General features: G+C 43.6%; 1 protein-coding gene across 2 annotated transcripts in view; it reads right to left on the reverse strand.

The window, feature by feature from the left end:
- Window positions 1-20,250, reverse strand: part of DCX (doublecortin) — a 118,369-nt gene that overhangs the window by 17,640 nt on the left and 80,479 nt on the right. Inside the window, exons 4-5 of one of the 2 annotated variants that reach the window (XM_027089468.1) lie at window positions 18,203-18,325; window positions 2,207-2,301 (exon numbers count right to left, since the gene is read on the reverse strand). In XM_027089468.1, the coding sequence (XP_026945269.1) occupies window positions 2,207-2,301; window positions 18,203-18,325 (218 nt within the window). Of the gene's footprint in view, window positions 1-2,206; window positions 2,302-18,187; window positions 18,326-20,250 lie in introns of both variants that reach the window. The other variant, XM_027089467.1, reaches the window with a different exon arrangement.

Consider the following 20,250-nt stretch of genomic DNA (forward strand, 5'->3'; position numbering starts at 1 on the left):
CAAAAAAAAAAAAAAAAAAAAAAAAAAAAAAAAAAAAAAAGTAAAAACAGTGAAAATTATACCAAAATCCAAATGTTTTTTAAAGTTTGCTCTAGAAAATTATATAATTTATTATTTAATGTTTGTTTGCTTAACTGCCATTAAAAATGGGTAATTTGAAAAATAAAATGATACACTGAAAACTCAATGATACAAAGAAAATAGGCTCTGACAAGGCTGCCACCTGTATCTGGTTCTTCAGTGGTGAAATTCGTTTTTAGAACTGAGTCCAAAACAAGAACAAAACAAAACAAACAACCACACACACACACACACACACACACACACACACACACACACACAGCCTGCAAACCCAACCAGATGAAACGGTTTAACGATGCACTCACCTCAATGGGCTTATGGATGGTGGGGCCTCAGCCTAAATGAACTGAACATGTCAATTACAAAGCGGAAGGACTCAAGTGTGCAGACCAAATAAATGCCCAGGCTGCCCTCAGCCCTTTGGAGAAGGTACTGGTGGAAGGTGCTGGGGTAGGTCACACTTCCCAGAAGGAAAGTATGGGCAGAAATGCATAGAGCAAAGACACAGTAAGAAACAGTGGAGCATCCCCAGGAGGTTCTGTGTGGACAGTAGAACAACTGAAGTAGGCTACTCCTCGTCTTGGAATGTCCACACTAACAAGGTTTGCTGCTCAGAAGAATCACTGAAAGCTGACTGCAAAAGCAATTTTCATCCATCTCACAATCTCTGGGTACCGTTGGTTACACAGACAGTTCAGCAGATCTTCCTTTGGGGAAACCAAATAGCTCAACAGAACAATTCGAAGGTTCTGGTCAGGGTCAGTACCAGAAGGTAAAGAAGTCATTAAAGGAATGGAATGGGCATTAGGAATGATGGAGCAGGTAATGGTCAAGTTAACCAGGAAATTAAAAATCCTGATGTAGAGAAAAGGAAATGCAAATAGGTGTCAGGCAGCGCTGTGCTGTTAAATGTGTAACAACCGACTTCCTGTGGGAGAAAACAACAACCTTGATTTGTAGTATTTGCTGAATTCTATGGTGTAAATAAATATTCCCATCATGGCTGAGCTCTAGGTACCAACACGATGTCACCGAACACAGAGTTGGGAAGCGAAGCACACAATCAGCTCTCAGGAGCTCGTGTGAACTGGCTCCAGCAAACCACTGGTAGCAACCTGGGTGCCAGTCTTGCGTCTGCTGCTACCTAGCTATGTCACCCCAGTAAGTAACTTCATTCTGGGTTTCAATTTTCTCATCTGGAAAACATCAATCTCACAAGATTATTGAGAGAATCAAATGAAACGAATTTATCTCCATCTCAGATCTCTTGTAGCTCTTACCCTCTATGGTTCTGTGATGGAGTTGGCTACATTGGTGGCTTTTTGCCTTTCTCCATCTCTCGCCAAGTCTTGTGAGCTGGGAGAAGACAAGAGAATCCTAGAGGAAGCTGCTCTAGGGTGTGGTAATCAGAGCAGAAACCACATTCACATGGCCTCAGAGATGAGGCTGAAGGCAATGGCCACTCCAGATTTTTGATACAGAAGAGATTTCTGGGTGGGAATCAATTTGGAAAGCGGGGGTAGAGAATTTCTACACCTCTATTATTTTAATGGTATATTTATTGGGGATGACTTAGAGGTGTAAAGGGTGCCCAGGGCCAATGCAATGTATATATGCCCTCTCTTCCTACACTGTACCAGAATCTGCCTGGTAATGAAGAATATACAATGAAACTAGGGCCTGTTCATATTTTGATGTCCTGTGAATCTAAAGGGAGTAGCTTAGGGCTAGCTTTCTTTATGTCATTTATTGGAGCCTGGGGCCATAAGTTGCCCTCAATGCCCTCTTTGCTGTGTCCCTGAACTGCAGGGACAAGTGCCCAACTCAGCCCCTGAGCCATCATTTGGTGACACTATTAGCTCAGAATGGTTATTTGGGCCCTTCATACCTCTTCGTTTTGGTTAAATATAACCAGAACTAAATAAACTGGGGGTCAGAAGAATAACTAAAAGTGACTGGAAGCTTAGCCCCTGCTGGGATTCCCAGCACTTCAAGCTAATGGACCAGACAAAGGGAAATTCTGGCCTGGATGTGCTGCTGAGGTAGACGGAAGAGAAAACCCTCACCAGCCATTCCAAAAAGGCCAAGTGCAAAGGGGTTTAGTAAGGTATAAGAGACATAATACCTTGTGCTTCCGGAGGCTGCCAGGACTGGTGGGCGTAGAGATGGGAGACTGCTTAGACTTGGGGGTAGAGAGCTGGCTGCTGGAGGTTCCGTTTGCTAGCCCAAGGCAAGAGAAAAGGAAGGGGATAAAAATCAACAGCATACAAAGGAACACGTTATCCTTCCCCTCCGAAGACACTAAGAACATTCAAACGAGCTATACAGACAACCAAGTGATGTGACTGAGTAGAACAAAGGTGAAAAGAAACACATTCCTCAGAAAGGCAAGAACTGCAATGCTCAGTTAATTAGATCCCCATACAGTGCAAGGCGGTAATCCACCCACCCATTCCCCCGTGTGCTTCCAATTACAGGGGTCTGGTTCTTTTCAAATCTTTTTCATATTCATTCCCAAGTTTGACCCTAGCAACATCTCTGGGAGGTAGTCTGGGAACATATTACTTCGTTTCAATTTTATATGTTAGACAAAATTGAGGCACAAAGAGATTATGCTGCCTTACCTTAAAGGGGAAGAAATATGGGTAATTTGGACCAGGGCACATCCCCTTGGGTGACAAATGATGTGGCAGCTGCAGGACAGCCCCATTGTCTATCTCTCTCCCCTCTCTCTTTTCCTGCTCATCTTTCCTCCCACTCTCTCTTCCCTACTTCATTCCGGGTGCAAAGAACAGAAGGGAAAAAAAAGAGAGAGGGAGCTAATTAGGAAGAAAAATGAAAAAGAAAGTGGAGGAGAAACAGTGCGAAACATAAAGGGAGGTACCTACAGCAAAATGGGCAGAGGAGAGAATCGAGAAAGAGGGAGAGAAGATCAGGAATGGAGGAGATGAGACAGGAGACAAAGATTCTTGGGGACGAGAAGAAGGAGGAAGTTTGAAATCGGGAGAAAGGCTTAGAGACAGAAAAAGGATGACGGTAGCCAGAGTCAGGGTGCACCCGCATTTGTCTCTAGTCAGTAAAATGCTGAAAATGAGATGGTTTAGTATTTAACATCTCCATATTCCACTGTGTTTGCAAAATTGTCTTATAATTCCCTTGCTGACAAGATTTTTTAAAGATCCAATCGTGTAAAGAAATGTGGTGCACTGAAATAGAACAATTAGCAGCTTTCAAAGGGGATTCATGTTCAGACATCTCATCTAAAGTTAATCTCTTTTAAAATCTAAGGACCTACATTGTTCATCAGATATTTTGAAATGTGCTTTAAAAATAAGGGCAGGGCTTCCCTGGTGGCGCAGTGGTTGAGAGTCCGCCTGCCGATGCAGGGGACACGGGTTTGTGCCCCCGTCCAGGAAGATCCCACATGCCGCGGAGCGGCTGGGCCAGTGAGCCGTGGCCGCTGAGCCTGCGCATCCGGAGCCTGTGCTCCACAACGGGAGAGGCCACAACAGTGAGAGGCCCGCGTACCGCAAAAAAAATAAGGGCAAATATCCCAAGGGTGTTGGTGGGGTGGGGGGAGGAGAAGAGAAAGAAGGAAGGGACGACAGGAGGGGGGTGGAAGGACACTGAAAAAGTTAAGCAGGAAGATGGCCTGAGGGTGTTGCTGTTAGTCCCACAGGTAAAGCTTAAACTGGTGTATCATGAGTATTTCCCGAGGATATACTTTCTCTGCACCACTTATGGTAATGTCTCCCTAGGTTCTGGAACCTGCGTATCAACTGTAGAGATGAAAAAGACATCAGTGTGGTGGTTGATGAGTTTATCCAAGTGCAAGTGAGCTGAAATACGGGCACTAGGAATCCACCGTCTGGCCTTGCCTGTGTATTCACTCATCTCTAACCCACTCACTGAGAGGCCTTTCTCCCTGTCAGGGCTTCCTGGAAGTCATTCATTCAGTTGGCCAGTAGCTACAGAGTACTTTCTCTAAGCGAAGCCAAGTATTAGACGTTGAGGTTTCAGAGATGAGTAAGTCACTTCCAGTGGGGTGGCAGGTAAGAATACAGTGGGAATAAGTGCTATGACAGAGCCATACAAGGGGGATTATTGGAGCCCAGTGGAGAGGCTTTGAAATCAGGGGACTAGGAGGCAACACCTGAAAAAAGTCTTGAGAGGTGCCTCTGGAATAGACAAATCCGTAGAGACAGAAAGTAGATCAACGGTTGCCAGGGGCTGGCCAGCAGGGGGCAAGGAGGAATTAGGCAGGGCAGGATGGAGAGGTCTGCTAATAGGTACAGAGTTTCTTTGAGGGGATGAAAATGTTCTGGCATTAAATAGTGGTGACTGTTGCACAACTCTATGGCTCAACTAAAATCCAGTGAATTGTACATTTTAAATGAGTGAACTGTTTGTGATGTCAGTTATATCTCAATAAAGCCATTGAGACAATGAATTGGATCTGGTTAGGCAGAGAGGATAGAAAGGGTATTCCAGACTTCAGAATTACGCCAGCAGGGGCAAAGACATGGTGGTGTGAAAGAATACAGTATGTTTACAGAAGTGCAAATAGCTCCAAATGGCTCAAGCGTAGGATGCCAGCAGTGAATTCTGAGAGATGAGACTGGAGTTGAGGATAAACACCAGACCCTGGGGGCCTTTTGTGAAGTCTGGGTTTGATGTGTGAAAGAAATCTGGGAGCGATACCATCAAATTTGCACTTAAAAACTATGACTCCAGATGCAGGGGGAAGACTGGTGAGGTGGTGTGTGTGTGTGGGATGGTTAAAGGTAGAAGCAAAGAGATTGGTTAGAAGACAATGCATTAGTCCAGGTGAGAGGCGGTGACGGCTTAAATTAAAGCACTGGGGAGGGAGAGAAGGGATCGGGAGAAGATAGAGGCCTAGAGGCCAGGCAAGAGTGAGCGTGATGTGCACGTACCATGCAAGCCACGCAAGGAGGAACATGACCTGTGCCAAACAGCACACAGACTGGGGGAGCTAGGCTCTGCCAGGGCACTAGGCTTTCTGGTGAATAAAAGAGGCACTTTGGAAAAGGCAAGAGTCTGTGAAGCCACAGTGAGGCAAAGGAGTCATTTACTCTGCAGGAAAAGGAAGGAGTGCCTGGGGGTCTCCAAACAGGACCTGGCCCCTAGTATTCAAGATGGAGAGCAATCTTTGGGATCAGTGTCAGCTGACATAATGAACGTCTTCCAAAAGACCCCTGACCCCAGCCAGGAAGTCTAACCGATGTAGGCATCCCCAGGTAAGCGCTGTCATGTTGGTCCACATGGTCACTGTACCTTTCGGCAACAACAGATCCTAGTTTCCCAGCATTTGTCAGCCACGCTACAAAAGGATGGCTACTATACTTCCAGTGTGAAAGCTGTCTTTTTCACCTACCCTCTTATCTAGCTTCTTATCTGAGAATGAGCCCACTGGTCTTGGCAAAATGTGGAAAATTATTAACCAAAGCTTATCTGTATGGGAGTCAGTTTCCACTTATTGGCCATAGATCTGCACATACAGGTTTCTTTTGCAATTTCTAGTTCTTTTATCAATATTCTCTGTAACTCTCTCATCCGCAAACTTTACGGGGAATACATAAACACATATTCCACGTATACCTCTCTCTATTCTCTGTATGTCTGTATATGTTTATATATGTTTCACTGCCACTCCCCCAATCAATCCATCCCCAGATCAATCTTAAGTTGCTTATAAATAAAGGATTTAATTTTGTCATCAACATTCAATAAGCATTTGGAAAATCAGTTTTTCACAATTTAACTACAATTAATTTAATTGTTGAAAAAAACGTAGACACTTTCCCAGACTTCCCTGATGGAATCAAACCCAAAGATGGACATAGAGAAATGAGAAAATATAGACACGTACAGGCAAATGTCAATTCCTTACAAGCTGAAGGAGCAGACTACATAAAAATATATTCTCATATGCATTTCTTCTATGGGTTCTGTGGGAAAAAAAATCTGGGAGGGCGCCATTTGATTTGAATTCTGAAGCCAATTCGTATAAATGTCACGTAAAAGAAGTAGCAGGGAAAGATGAAAATAGGGTTTGACGAACTGTGCATAGCTTTGGATTGGCAAATCCACATGGAAAGCTGTCACAGTTCATTTTGAGAGTGACTGGAAATAACACCGGTTTGATAGCCCTCATTTTCCTTTACTCTGCTTTACTAAACATCTTTAGTTCCTGTCTCTGATGTTCCAGTTCTCAGCTGCAATTTGAGATTGTATTGGGGGAGTCTTTGCCCTCTTTTACTCGTCTCTCTCATTTCCCTCCTCAGAACCACAGCACTGCCTCACTGCTGTCACCCTTTATTTATTCATAGTCCAAATCCTTTTATTTCTTTCTTCTCATTGTGCAGTTCACTTTTCCCCCTCTACAGCAAGGTACATCAGGAACTTCTCAATCTCCTAGGCTGTCTTATCAGTCTTATCAATAAAAACCAGGATAATAATGCTTATTGTGTGTCTGTGATAAGCTAGGCACTCTTTTCCCTCTTTCCATTCTCTCTCTCTCTCTCTCTCTCTCTCACACACACACACACACACACACACAGAGCCTCATCTAGTCGTATCCTAATTTCTGTTTGGGAAATAGAGGCTCGCTCCAGTTAGGGGTAGCAAAGTCAGGATTTGAACACACGTCTCTCTGATTCCAAAGTCTATGTGTGTTTTGGTTTGTTTTCAGTTTTTGCTACATTGCTCTTCCTTTTTTACATGATTTGCTTCTGGGATTCCTACTTATGACAACTTTCTGATGGCGGGTAGGAAGGAAGGAGAAGGTTTGTGACACAGAAAGAAAGAAAGAAATAGGAGCAGGTAGAAGCAGACACCAGAGCTTATGCTCATCTTCTAGACTTTTATCCTACTTGACCTAGTTTAGATTAGAAAGTGATTAGCAAGAGCTATCTTCTATTCACCCTACCAACTGGGTTTCATAGAAAATGTCATGGAACAACAGCGGACAGAGCAGCCAGGCAGACATGTAACTATCCTCATGCCACATGCCTCTGGGAAGATGGTATCTGTGCCCTGTCGCTCCCCTTGGCACAATTGCCAAGCTTGGCCTGGCACAGTCTTGGCTTACTACCTTCCCTGAATGATTACACCTGCCCATTCCCCGGCGCTTGTTTTTAAATCCTTGGCTCTAACAGAATGGAACAGGACAAGCCCAAACAAAAGATGGCGGGTAAGGTAACTAGGCTGAATTAACTAGATTTGCAGGGATTTAAATGTGATGGGGAATACGGTTTCCCAGGAGTGAGGGACAAGGCGGAGGGAGTCAGTTTCCAAAGAACAAGGAGAAAGTTCAGTCTCTTGCATGGGCGGCCAAGGGCAGAGTATGGTCACCAGCCTGGCAAGTTGATGCTGAGTTCTTAGACTATGGATTCCCTTGTCTGGAGGCTGGACTGATCCCTGGAAATCAGGATGCAACTGTGTGTAAGGTGGATGTAAGTAGCCCCAGGTACAGTGATTAAAGAATTGTCTGGGCAATGAGTTAGACAAGCCATTATACTTTCTGGGTTCAAGTTTGCATGGCGCAGGAAGAAAAGGGCCGGTTTGACATATGTGTTCACCCAGCCTTTGACTGGAGAGCAAACTGATTTAACACTCATTCACTTAGCTCTGGCTTTTCCCTCCCATTCTAATCCCAACACTTGAGCTCAACTCAAAATCAAGTCTACTGGTTTTGGTTTGATGTCTATTTTGAAATATTGCTCACTGAAAAAAAATAACTCAGTCTACCAAAAAAAAGCCATGACAATAATTTCAGAGCCACCTTAATAATTGCAGATGTATTTCTACAATTGTTTCCAAAGCATTTTGCAATATATGAATTCACATGATCCTCCTGATAACCCCAAGAGATGATAGCCAGGAATTAATAGTCTCCTTTTAATCACAAGGAATTAGAGGCTCAGAGAGTGTAGGACTTGCTTAAAGGGTATAAACTGCTTCTTCTCAATGGATGGTGGACTTGAGGGTTTGCTCACAGATTCATTTCAAAATCCGCTCAAAGTTAGCATATCACATACCACCATGACCTTTTAGTGACTGGTTCTCTGTCTTGTCTTTTCTAATTCCCTAATGCCTTGCAGAGGGAGATCTCAATATACGATTCAGCAGCCACTTCCTCATTTCTTTCTCATTTTGAGATGCTCTAAGTGTTCCTTCATTCCAGTCCAAAGACACCCTGGTTCCTCCCTACTTATACAGGGAGGTTTCCTGGAAGGCCATCCAAGTAGAACCAAAGTGGTTTCAACTTACTTTAGAACAAGGCCAAGAGACGGGGCCTGTGGTTTTCACACATTCATTCCAAAGAGCCCTTGGCCGGGGTGTGTGGATTGGTTTGGCTAATTGCTTCTGCTCAGTGGAAATCCTTTGTCCCTCTCCCCAGAACCATCCAGTAGGGAAGCAAGAACTAAGGGGCCCTGAAACAGTTCTTCACTGATTTGATCATAGGGCCAGTTCTCAGACCAAATTCAATCATAAGTTGTGAGATACCCTAAGTTCAGAAGTTGGAATTTGAACTTTAAATCTATTCCCTACAGAGTCTTAAACAGCATGCAGTGGTGAATCTTTCAAATAGGGGAGAGAAGTAAGAGTTTTCCCTGTTGCAAAACAAATATGTGATGCTGGAGAGGGTGTGGAGAAAAGGGAACCCTCTTGCACTGTTGGTGGGAATGTAAATTGATACAGTCACTATGGAGAACAGTATGGAGGTTCCTTTAAAAACTAGAAATAGAACTACCATACAACCCAGCAATCCCACTACTGGGCCTATACCCTGAGAAAACCATAATTCAAAAAGAGTCATGTACCACAATGTTCATTGCAGCTCTATTTACAATAGCCAGGACATGGCAGCAACCTAAGTGTCCATCAACAGATGAATGGATAAAGAAGATGTGGCACATATATACAATGGAATATTACTCAACCATAAAAGGAAACAAAATTGAGTTATTTGTAGTGAAGTGGATGGACCTAGAGTCTGTCATACAGAGTGAAGTAAGTCAGAAAGAGAAAAACAAATACCGTATGCTAACACATATATATGGAATCTACAGAAAAAAAAATGGTTCTGAAGAACCTAGGGGCAGGGTTTCCCTGGTGGCGCAGTGGTTGAGAATCCGCCTGCCAATGCACGGGACACGGGTTCGAGCCCTGGTCCAGGAAGATCCCACATGCCACGGAGCAACTAAGCCTGTGAGCCCCAACTACTGAGCCTGCGCTCTGGAGCCATCTAGGCACAACTGCTGAGGCCCGCGTGCCTGGAGCCCGTGCTCTGCAGCGGGAGAAGCCACCACAATGGGAGGCCTGCGCACCGTGGCGAGGAGTGGCCCCCGCTCGCCGCAACTAGAGAGAAGCCCACATGCAGCAACGAAGACCCAACGCAGCCAAAAATAGAAATAAATCAATAAATAAATTTATAAAAAAAAAAGAACCTAGGGGCAGGACAGGAATGCAGATGCAGGCATAGAGAATGGACTTGAGGACACGGGGAGGGGGAAGGGTACGCTGGGACGAAGTGAGAGAGTGGCATGGACATATATACACTACCAAATGGAAAATAGATAGCTAGTGGGAAGCGGCCGCGTAGCACAGGGAGATCAGCTCAGTGCTCTGTGACCACCTAGACGGGTGGGATAGGGAGGGTGGGAGGGAGACACAAGAGGGAGGGGATATGAGGATATATGTATAGATATAGCTGATTCACTTTGTTATACAGCAGCAACTAACACACCATTGTAAAGCAATTATACTCCAATAAAGATTTAAAAAAACAAACAAAGAAAAGAACAGATATGTACCCAGTTGTGTAATATTTTGGCACAGATCAGTTTCCCTCAAGAAGAGGACGTCTGTAAGAAGGCTGCTGGATGTGCCAAGATTATTTTCTCAGGCTTGACAATGCTGACAACATTTATTTCCAGTCGAAGGTGGTTCTGCTGGGAACATGTTTCTGGTGGAGCACGCCTGTTGTCAACACTCACTCCCAATTTTATTGGGCAGGAACTAGAAGAAACTACACTGCTCTTATTTGTGGAAAGAACATATGCTTTGGAATCAGTCAGGGTTTTAAATCCTGGCTTAGCCATTTCCTAGATGTGTGACCTTGGGTGTAACCTACCCTCTGTGAGCCTGTTTCCTCAACTGTAACATCTGAATAAAAAGAATGCATATGTCAATTGTCGTTGTTCTGAGGAGTACATGAGAGATTACATATAAAATGCTTAGCCAGGTGCCTTAGCAGATAGGGAGGGCTCAGTAATGACATCTCCTATTGCTATTACTACTGCCATTATTAGAAATGGAAGGAATTGAAGCACCAAGTTAGGAAATCCCCTTCCACAGGGGGTGATTTACCAACGTATGCCGGCTGAACACTAATTCTTTCGCTAGCAGGTCAGGCATTAGAGGACTGAAGTTTTCCCGAGTGAAGCCCATAATTCTGGTTTTTGCATGTTATTGCTGTGCTCCCCAGAACAGTCTTCAGCTGTCGGCTCTTCTCTCTTTTTACTCGCTCAGCCTTACCATGGGGGCAGGAGTGATCACTGAACTCAACGTGGAAGCACTGAAGGTACTGGAGCAGGAAAGTTACACAATGGCCATGTTTTAGGATGAAAAATGTGGTGGTACCACAGCAGATGTGTAAGTGGACAGAGATTTGAAGCAGAGATACTGTGTAGGAGTGTGTTGAGTAATGCAGGCATCAGGTGATGAGGGAAAGGAAGGGACTTCTGTGTGGGAAAGGTGAAGATGTTTCAAATGTTCAACAACAGGAACAGCATATGGTGGACATGAAGGATTAAAGAGTGGGAAGAATCAAAGATAACACCAAGGTGTTGCGCCTGGGGAATAGAATAGAATTGATTCTACTGTCAGGGAGCTGGGGAGAGGAGATGTTTTTGACTTTTAGACACGTTGCATTTGGCACATATAAGCGGAATTGTCTGGTAAGCATTCACGGCACTGACATCCGGAAGGAAGGTTGGGGCTGGAGACGTAGATTTAATGGTCGCCTCTCTGTACCCCGATATGCTATATTCATCACCACCTCTGCTCTTTTGTTCATGCCTTCTCTGCTGCCAGAAATATCCATTTCCTTATCAATTGAAATCTAATTCTCTTTCAAGCCCCAGTTCTTCCAGGAAGCCCTCCCTTAGCACCCTAGTCCCCAATGAACTCTCTTTCCCACAAACTCCAGTACTTCCAATAGCACTTACTGCCTGTATCTCTCATGCACTTGGCATTTAAACAAACCATTATCATTAAGTCTTATTTAGCATCACAGTGCAATGGTTACATTGTGGACTGTGGAGCCAGATTGCCTGGATTCAAGTCCCAGCTCTACCACTTACTAGCTCTGTGATCTTGGACAGGTCACATTGTTCATAGGCCCTAGTTTCTTCATTTGCAAATGGGGATAATAGCACCTACCTCCTAAAGTTGTTGTAAGGATTAAACTAGTTAATCCACGTAAAGTGATTAGAACGGTTGCTTGGCACATATGAACTATGTAAGTATTTGTAAATAAAAATTTTTGTTAAATTTTATATGCATACTGGTTCCCCAAATAAATCATAAGCTTCTTAGTGACAGGTATTTCATCTTATCATTTCTTTTCCTCATAGCACCTAGCATTACTAGTTACTCCACCAAAACTTTGGGGAATCAGTTGTATTTAAACACAAGTCCCTGGACTGCCCTGGTGGCACAGTGGTTGAGAATCCGCCTGCCAATGCAGGGGACACGGGTTCGAGCCCTGGTCCGGGAAGATCCCACATGCCGAGGAGCAACTAAGCCCACGCGCCACAACTACTGAGTCTGCGCTCTAGAGCCTGCGAGCCACAACTACTGAAGCCCGCATGCCACAACTACTGAAGCCCGCGTGCCCTAGAGAAGCCACCACAATGAGAAGCCCACGCTCTACAACGAAGAGTAGCCCCTGCTCGCCACAACTAGAGAAAAGCCCACGCGCAGCAATGAAGGCCCAACGCAGCCAAAAAACACACAAGTCCCCGGCTGCAGCAGGTTGCTAGGACTGCTACTGCAGGGAGATGGGTTAGCATGACCGCATCCCATGCTGTGTGGAGTGCTCGGGGACGGGGGGGCGGGGGGGGGCGTGGCATTTGACTGCTTGCTCCAACCATTTACTAAACGGCTCTCCAATGGCAATGGAAAATGCCTCCAATGGCAATGGAAAAGTTGCCTTATATATAGGACAGTTCTTCCACTTAAACTAGACGTAAGCTGTGGTTTTAGAAAGAATCAGAGTTGGGGAGGAGGCAAGGCAAGTTTTTCTCTTCCCATAGCTTCGCCAAGGGCACCACTTCGCCTTGGACTGACTGTAGGGGAGCTGATGGAGTGTCTAGGACTGGGCACTGGAAACAAAGGTGCTTAATTACTCATGGCTTGCTCTATGCTGCACAAAGAGAATGACACAGATACCACCCCCCTCTCCCAGTCTCTCCACATCCCTTGCCTGGAGGTGGGGGAAGGTGGAAGGAAGCAGAGAAGCAAGGACCATGCAACAGAGACTGTTTATTCACCACTCTGGAGCTTCCACACCCTGATTTAAGGACAATGCAAGGATCGCCTACCTGGGAGTCAGGAGAGCTGGGCTCTCGTTCTTGAGGACTAAATAGATATCGGGAAGACTGAAAGATTTACTGAACCTCTTTATATCTTAGTTCTCCAATCTAAAAAAAAACTGGACAATTTTCCTTTCCCAATTTAAGCCATGGTGCTATTATGAGTGACGACTGAGATGACAGGTTTGGAAATATTTTGCAAAGTGCAGAGCATTTACTTCATGTAAAAGATCATTACCTGGAACTTCTCTCAGATGCAGAAGAAGGGTATTGTGCTGTCTACTAGTCACATATGACTAGTGAGCATTTGAAGTGTGGCTAGGCAGAATTGAGATGTGCTGTAAGTGTAAGATACAGTCCCATTTCAACCAATGTAAAATAGCTCAACAATTTCTTACATTGGTTACATGATGAAGTGATAAGATTTCAGATATATTCAGTAAAATAAAATACATTTTCAAAGCTAATTTCACCTGTTTCTTTGAGCTTAACTGTGGCTACTAGAAAATTTAAAATTACATACAAGGCTTGCCTTTGTGGCTCGCATTATATTTTTATTAGACCGAGCTGGTACATCCAGACAGTCACATTCAGGAAGGTCAGAACATCCAGGTCCCTCCATCTTAGGCAACCCAAAGCAGCGTCTTTGGTTCAGAAGAGGACTCCCGGATACTATTCTCCCATGGGCACCCTCACCTGGCTGTTTTGTGGCCCTTGACCTCCCCTTTCAAAAGCTATGTATTTTGGTAGAGAAGACATTCATTCTTGGGCGTTTGGGAACAGGGAAGATTTGACTTTCAGGAATAGGTGCACATAGGTTGGGGGAAGGAGGGTGGAGAACATCGGGTTGCTGCAACAATGATATACTATTGAAGAATAGCAAACTAATGATCACATTACAATCCTCTCAAGTGGGAATTAGCTTCCTTAGAGGCTCCTTTAAGAAAAAAAACACAACAGAAAGAAAAAGAAAAGATTCCTTCCCAGCAACTAGCTGACTTTGTCCTTTTAATTCAATTCAATTCAATTCAATTGGGAGGTAGCTGCATAAAGAGAAAAATTAACACATTAATGGCTAAAATGGAAGTAGAGAGACACAGAAATGTCTTCCTTTAGTTCTGAAGCCAGGCTTACCTTCGCCCATCAAATGGCAAGTCCTAGGTTAATCAAAAGGGAGCACTGCACAAACTTCCTTCAAACATTCCACAGGAGCCTTCTGGGCTCCGGTTTCATCTGCTTACCACACAATCCCTTGCCCTACTTTAAAGACAAACCTGGCTAATGGGACTTGGATTCTCAGAGTCTGTCAGCTCTGCCCAGTGAGAATGAGAGCTCCTTATAGCAATATCGTATAGACAATCAAATCCTTCCTTAACTCAAGTTTAGGGCTTAGCAACAGACATTCCCTTTGGGGGCAAACTCAGTACTGGCAGGAGTAGGGACTGAACTTGAAGGGAACAAAGTAGAAGGACTTTGATTTATTCATGGGCAGAATGGGAAAGAGACAACTTAAGGAATAAGGAACAAAGAATCAAATTATGACGCAAATTACAGACCAAATAGCATCAATTTCCTAAACCTCAAGTCAAACTGAACCCAGATATTAACTGAACCATGAATTGGACCAAATATATATATCTTATATATACATATATTATATATATATAATATATATATTTGAAAAGCTAGCAAACTTGTTCAAACCAGAAACAAACCTATATATTTTCTAATGAACTAGAACATCAAAATATTCCTTTAACTGAACCTGAACTGAGCCAATGTTTCATTTGGTTTGAATCCCGGCTAAAGAAGATTTTTGGCTTTCGTTTGCCATCAAAGGAAGGTAGTTAAAATTCCCTGGAAATGGCCTATCTTCCACACCCTTTAGTCACTCAGGTTGAATGAAGAAATGTGGATCCATCCACAAGTCTCAGATCTAAGACGGACTGACACAGAATGGAAACAGGGCGGTACTACCGTGTACTACAAAAGAACAAAGAATTTCAGCCCCACACAGTGCCATTATTCTTTGGTTAAATGTATATTCATCTGTATATGTCTCTTGCTAACAGCTCAGAAAACCTTGATGCTTTATGAAACAATTCTTTCTTTATGTTTGTAAGGAGACATTTATGCTAATGCAAAACTATGCATCGTCTATAGCTCACCCTCCTTGTTACCTGATTCTGATTCTGTGGAAGCTATTTTACAACCCTGGAAATCCCTGATAACAATGGAAAATGATTTTTGTCTAGACATGCAAATTCTGTCTTACCCAAAATGGAAACCAAGTCTTAGACAAGGTAAGAAACTTGTCCCAAGTCACAAAGCTGGGAAGTGGTATAATTGGGTTTTCCTAGAGAGATGTCTCTCCCTCCTCTTCCATATCCTATCTCCCTACACCTCCCAGCTTGAGATGGTCCTGAGTGAGGAGGGGGTGGAAAAGGGAAAATGGGTATGTCAAATCTGAACCTTACCTAAAGTCCTGTTTGCCTGAGATCAGCTTTGCCCCTGTGCAATGTTCACTGAGTGGATGTCCTAGACTTGGCCCTAAACTCCCACGGCATGGGCAAGGTTGTGTTACGTGAATCCTTTTACCCTTTGGGGCTGAAATCTTGTGGAGGTTCTAAATACATCATCTAAGATAAGCTCAAATGTTCCGGAAATTGCCATGAAGGTTGGCTAGACTAGAGTTTGACTTCATTTATGTTCATGAACTATCTGAAATGAAGATTTAATTTCTCTCTACTGAGGATACCACTTTAGATTTTTTACTGGTAGGAAACTGGGGCTGCTTATAATTCTGATATCTGCCAAAGTAAGGTCCCATTTTCCTACCTCAAATTGGTTACTTTGTTTACCTTGTGTGTGTGAATACATCCTCATTCCCTCTTTTAGCAAGGGAGGTCTGAAGGAATAAGAATAGATCTTGCCTGCCCAAGCCTAGGTTGGGATCTATTATAACTCCTTTCAATTTGACACATATTCATTGAGTCCTAATGCATTCCTTCTCTGTCTCCAACATCTTAGAATCAGTGAAGTGCATACATTTTAGAAGGGAAATTCTGCATGTAGTATGCTGGAGATCAATTATTTGACACATGTTTAAACTGTGTTTAATTACAGGTGGTTGGGTTCATGTGTTCTGGGTAATCCAGTTGGATACAGTCTGCAAAGAGAATCGATCTACTTCAAACTGCTGCCACTCCAGCATTTCTAACTAATGGGTTATGTGATGGTTTAAAACTAGGTCCACAAATTCTTTGATATTCCTCCCTTCCAGAAATGGAGCCTGCTTCCCCTCCCCTTGAATGTGGGCTGGCCTTAGTGACTGCTTCTAATGAACAGACTAAAACAGAAGTGACAGTGTGTAGCTTTGGAGAGTAGATCATAAAAGGCACCACATCTTCTTCCTTATTCACCCTCTTGAATTGCTGTCTGTGGGGAAGATCTTGGAAGTGGATCCTACAGTCCCAGTTGAGCCTTCAGATGACTACAGCCCCTACTAATACCTTGACCTCAACTACATGAGAGATTCTGAGCTGGACACAACCACCCAGCTAAGCCACCCCAGAATTCCTGACCCACAGAAACTGTGAGATAAAAAAATGTTTGTTGTTTTAAGCTATTATGTTTCAGAGTAATTTGTTTTATAGCAAGAGATAAGTAATACAGGTTAGAAATCCCAGAAATAGCCAGTGATACTTCTGAAAAAATGATCAGCTAAGTGGTTATTTCCAGACTTTAGGAATCTTGATCAACTGTTTAAAGTCCGTTTTTTGGGCAAGGCCCTGCTTAGAACCTTATAAACAATTTCATTCTCAATCCAAGTGCTAAACTCTAGGTCTTTGTAGTTTGAGCAATATGAATTTGCTTAGATAGATTCATGTGCTGTTCTGTACGCTTAATCAAAATATCACCAAACACATGCATTTTTTATTCCTTCCGCAAATATTACCTACATACTTATTGGGTCTCTAGTACCATGCTGGGTGAAATAGGTGCTCTTATGCATCTATTCATTCACAAGCATTATTTGAGCATCTACTAGGACCCAGGTACTGTGCTCAGCACTGAGGATACAGAAATGAACATGACACCTTGCCCTTGAGGGAACCAGCATTTAGTTGATGAAGTAAATACATACAAGTAAATACATACTTTACAACACAGTTGTGGTGAATATTACCCCAGAGATATGAATACCGTGCTATGATGTTGTGGAGAATGAAACAACTATTTCTATTTGAGGTGTTGAAGGATGAGTAGGAGTTTTCAAGCAAAGAAGAGCGGCAGGTTTGAGGGATGGCATTCCAGGTGCGGGAGAACAGGGTATGCAAAGACATGGAAGTATGAAAAGCCTGAGCTGCCTCTTCACAGTTGAGTTCCTTCTGCTCGAGAATAAAGAGATGGCCGGTGATAGGCATGGTAGCGTGAGGCCAGCAGGACGGGCTTTTTTTCCAGGCCACGGGCATTTCAAAGCCAATAGGCTGCTCAAGCCGCCTCCAATTGAAGAAGCGATAAAGAGTGCTTTTGCTCTCTGCCCCAAGGCTCTCAGGCTAGAAGAATTCTCATGGTGAGCCCTGAGCTTTGGGAGGACAAATGAGTAAATCTTCTGGAGCATATCATTTCTTTACCATGAAGGACTCAAATTGTCCGTGCATGAGTCTACCAAGCTTCTAAACTTGGCCTTCTCTGCCCTTTTGCCTTTTAGATCAGTGCCACTCAAGCTATGGGTGCAAGACCTTGTACCAGCATGTAAACCAGCACGCTGCTGCCTTTAGCAGTAAAATCAAGCTGTGAAGTAAATGGTTTGCTCAGTGGCACGATTTACATTTGCCACAAGCTCCTAATCTCATCACACACTGATAAATACTTCATGGGTCAGCAGTGATCCCTAGACCACATTTTTTAGATTGCTCACTATCCACTAAATAAAATCCTCTATGACAAATGTCTTTATTTCCTTTCAGAGCCTGGCCTATAGGTCCTTTACTCCTGTGAGAATGATGCAATTTATTTTGTTTCCCTTTTGGTTTTGACTTCTAAAAAAATTCCAAGTCAAATTTGAAGCTCAAGGGCATCCACCATGCGGACACTTTGAGGGAGGTGGCCTTTTCTCTACATTTTGGTTTTGATTCTGATTTTCTATCTCAAATTTACATTTGACTTGATTATTTCATGGACTATGCACTGGCTGGATGACGTTGAGAATGATGGCAATGAACACAACCATGACAAACAGCACTACAGCAGGCATGGCAAGTGGGTCAGATTTCTGGTCTGCGTCCATTTGTGCAGAATCGGTGTTGTAGCTGTGTCTCCATGACTCCAAACAAGTTGAGCGGGTTAGTCTCTGAACGGACAGAATTGGTCTCATGGAGACACAAATGGTGTTCATGAGGAACTCATTCCTCTGCATGCAGAGGGTACTGGCCTCTGTAAATGAAGTCAGCGTGCACAGTTAGGAGAAGAGCACTCACCGTCTTGGTCGTTACCTGAGTCAGCTGGAGACTTGCTCCGGCGCATGGGGCCAGGGCTCTTAGCTGAACTCTTCTGAGGTGTTGGGGATGCCTTTGAGCCAGCTGTGGCTGATGGGTTTCCCTTCATGACTCGGCATTCTGGTGGAAAAGGACACAGACGGCTTAGTAGAGCCGGGGAGAACCAAGACTCAGCATCTCACCAACCTCTGGAAACTGCAATAAGCACCACATACCAAAGCACCTTAGGGCTCAGGACTACAAGGTGGTTCTCACTGTTTGAAGGAACGATGGCTCTGGAGAGGGAGGCATGGGAGAAACTTTCAAAAGTCACCTGGGCTAAGCCAGGTGTTTACATTCCTGAATCATGGAAACAAGGGAAGGAGTAGAAAAGCAGTTCGGGCAGGTAATTCAATAGTCAACTCAATCACTTTTGGATAACCCAGTCATGTCTCAGAATAGCACCTGTTGACATAATTAATTAATTTCCTTGGAGAAGAGACTGACAGCTCAGAGGTTGCAGCCACGCAGATGAAACGTTCATGAGTAATTTAAAGGAGGGGGAGGGAGCTATTATTTATTATTCATCGCATGCCATGTATTGTAATAGGCATATTAAGGACGTCATGCCATTTTATAAATAAGCACTACCACCACCACCACCATCTTGCATTTACAGTTCTTTTCGATTTTCAATGCATGTTATCATAATCTGCTATGCTGGTTTAATGAATAAATGGACCAGCAGTGACTATGCCACTCAGAACTTACAGAAAGCTCCTGGGTGTGTAGGAGAGTCTGTCAAATGCTCCTGCTACTTCCCCAACCCCAATCTGACACATTCAGAGCACCCTTTCTATGCAGGTCACTCAGCATCCCTACAACGGTAATTTGGGGGCGCTGATTGTACTAATATATTAGGAGGACTATTATACTCATTTTGTTGATGAGAATACAAAGAGCTTAAGCCTCTTGCTTAGGGTCACAAAGGAAGAAAACAGCAGAATAAGGATGAGCAGTCAAGTCTCCCGAGTCCCAGTCTAGAGCTCTTTCCACTATACTTTCCCCAACCTCACGTGATCATGCTCAAAGTGGAACCAAACAGCTAGGCGCAGGGTTGTCTCTCCATTGGACACCTCCTTGTCACCTTCTACTTAAAGATACATTGAAAATATCAGTTACTCAGAAAGATTAGGTCTTTTCTGGTAAATTAAGTTTTTCAGGAAACGGAGTTAAACAGAAAGCTCATTTTTGTTTGTTCTACTTCTTGTTTTGATGGATAAACTTTAGTGATTACTGTCCAGAGCTGAAGATGTAGAAGATACAAGAAACTGGACACAGCCCGAGATCTGTTTAGCTATTTTCTGGTCATTTGCCTCTTCTCAAAGTGAACACAGCAGAAATGCCACCCCTTTCAGGGTCCCTGTCACTTGAGTTGTTTGTAAACTCTATATGAGTACAACTTGATTTTTTTTTTCCCACACTTTATTCCTCATTATTGGGAAATATGTTTTGAATGTGCCTTTCCATCGGGATCATACCCTAGTCCTGTGGCTGTGTGAGCTAATTCACCGTGAACTTACACGTGGAGCTTGGACTCAAGCAAAGGGAGATGGGCAGATGTTCACCTCCTTCCTGAAATTAACAATCTTCTGGAATCTTGAGCCACAAATCAGGGGGAATGGGGCAACAAGCCAGAAGGTGGGAAGAGGGAAAATGTTTGACACTAACAACACAGTGGAAAATATTTCTAAAATGGAACCATCAACATGGGCCAAATAGCTGGAGGATGTTGACTAGAAAAAAAAAACATATGCATACAATATTCAAGTTCTGAATCCAAATGTTCCTTTCCGTGGTCTGATTGAGCCTGTCAGCCCATGTGACATAATATATGGTTCAAGAAATATGGTCACTGTTGGGGCAGGTAGTGAGTTTTATTGAGTCTGGAGGCCAAACATCTGAGATATGCAATCAACTTTCACTTAGAGACTCATGTATCCAACTATACAAGAGAAAGGGACCATGCATGGATGTTTTCCAGGCCATATAAGCCCATGGAAATC

Source organism: Aethalodelphis obliquidens, unplaced genomic scaffold (genome assembly GCF_003676395.1).
Source record: "Aethalodelphis obliquidens isolate GAN/ISIS:26980383/991018 unplaced genomic scaffold, ASM367639v1 scaffold66, whole genome shotgun sequence".
NCBI lineage: Eukaryota > Metazoa > Chordata > Mammalia > Artiodactyla > Delphinidae > Aethalodelphis > Aethalodelphis obliquidens.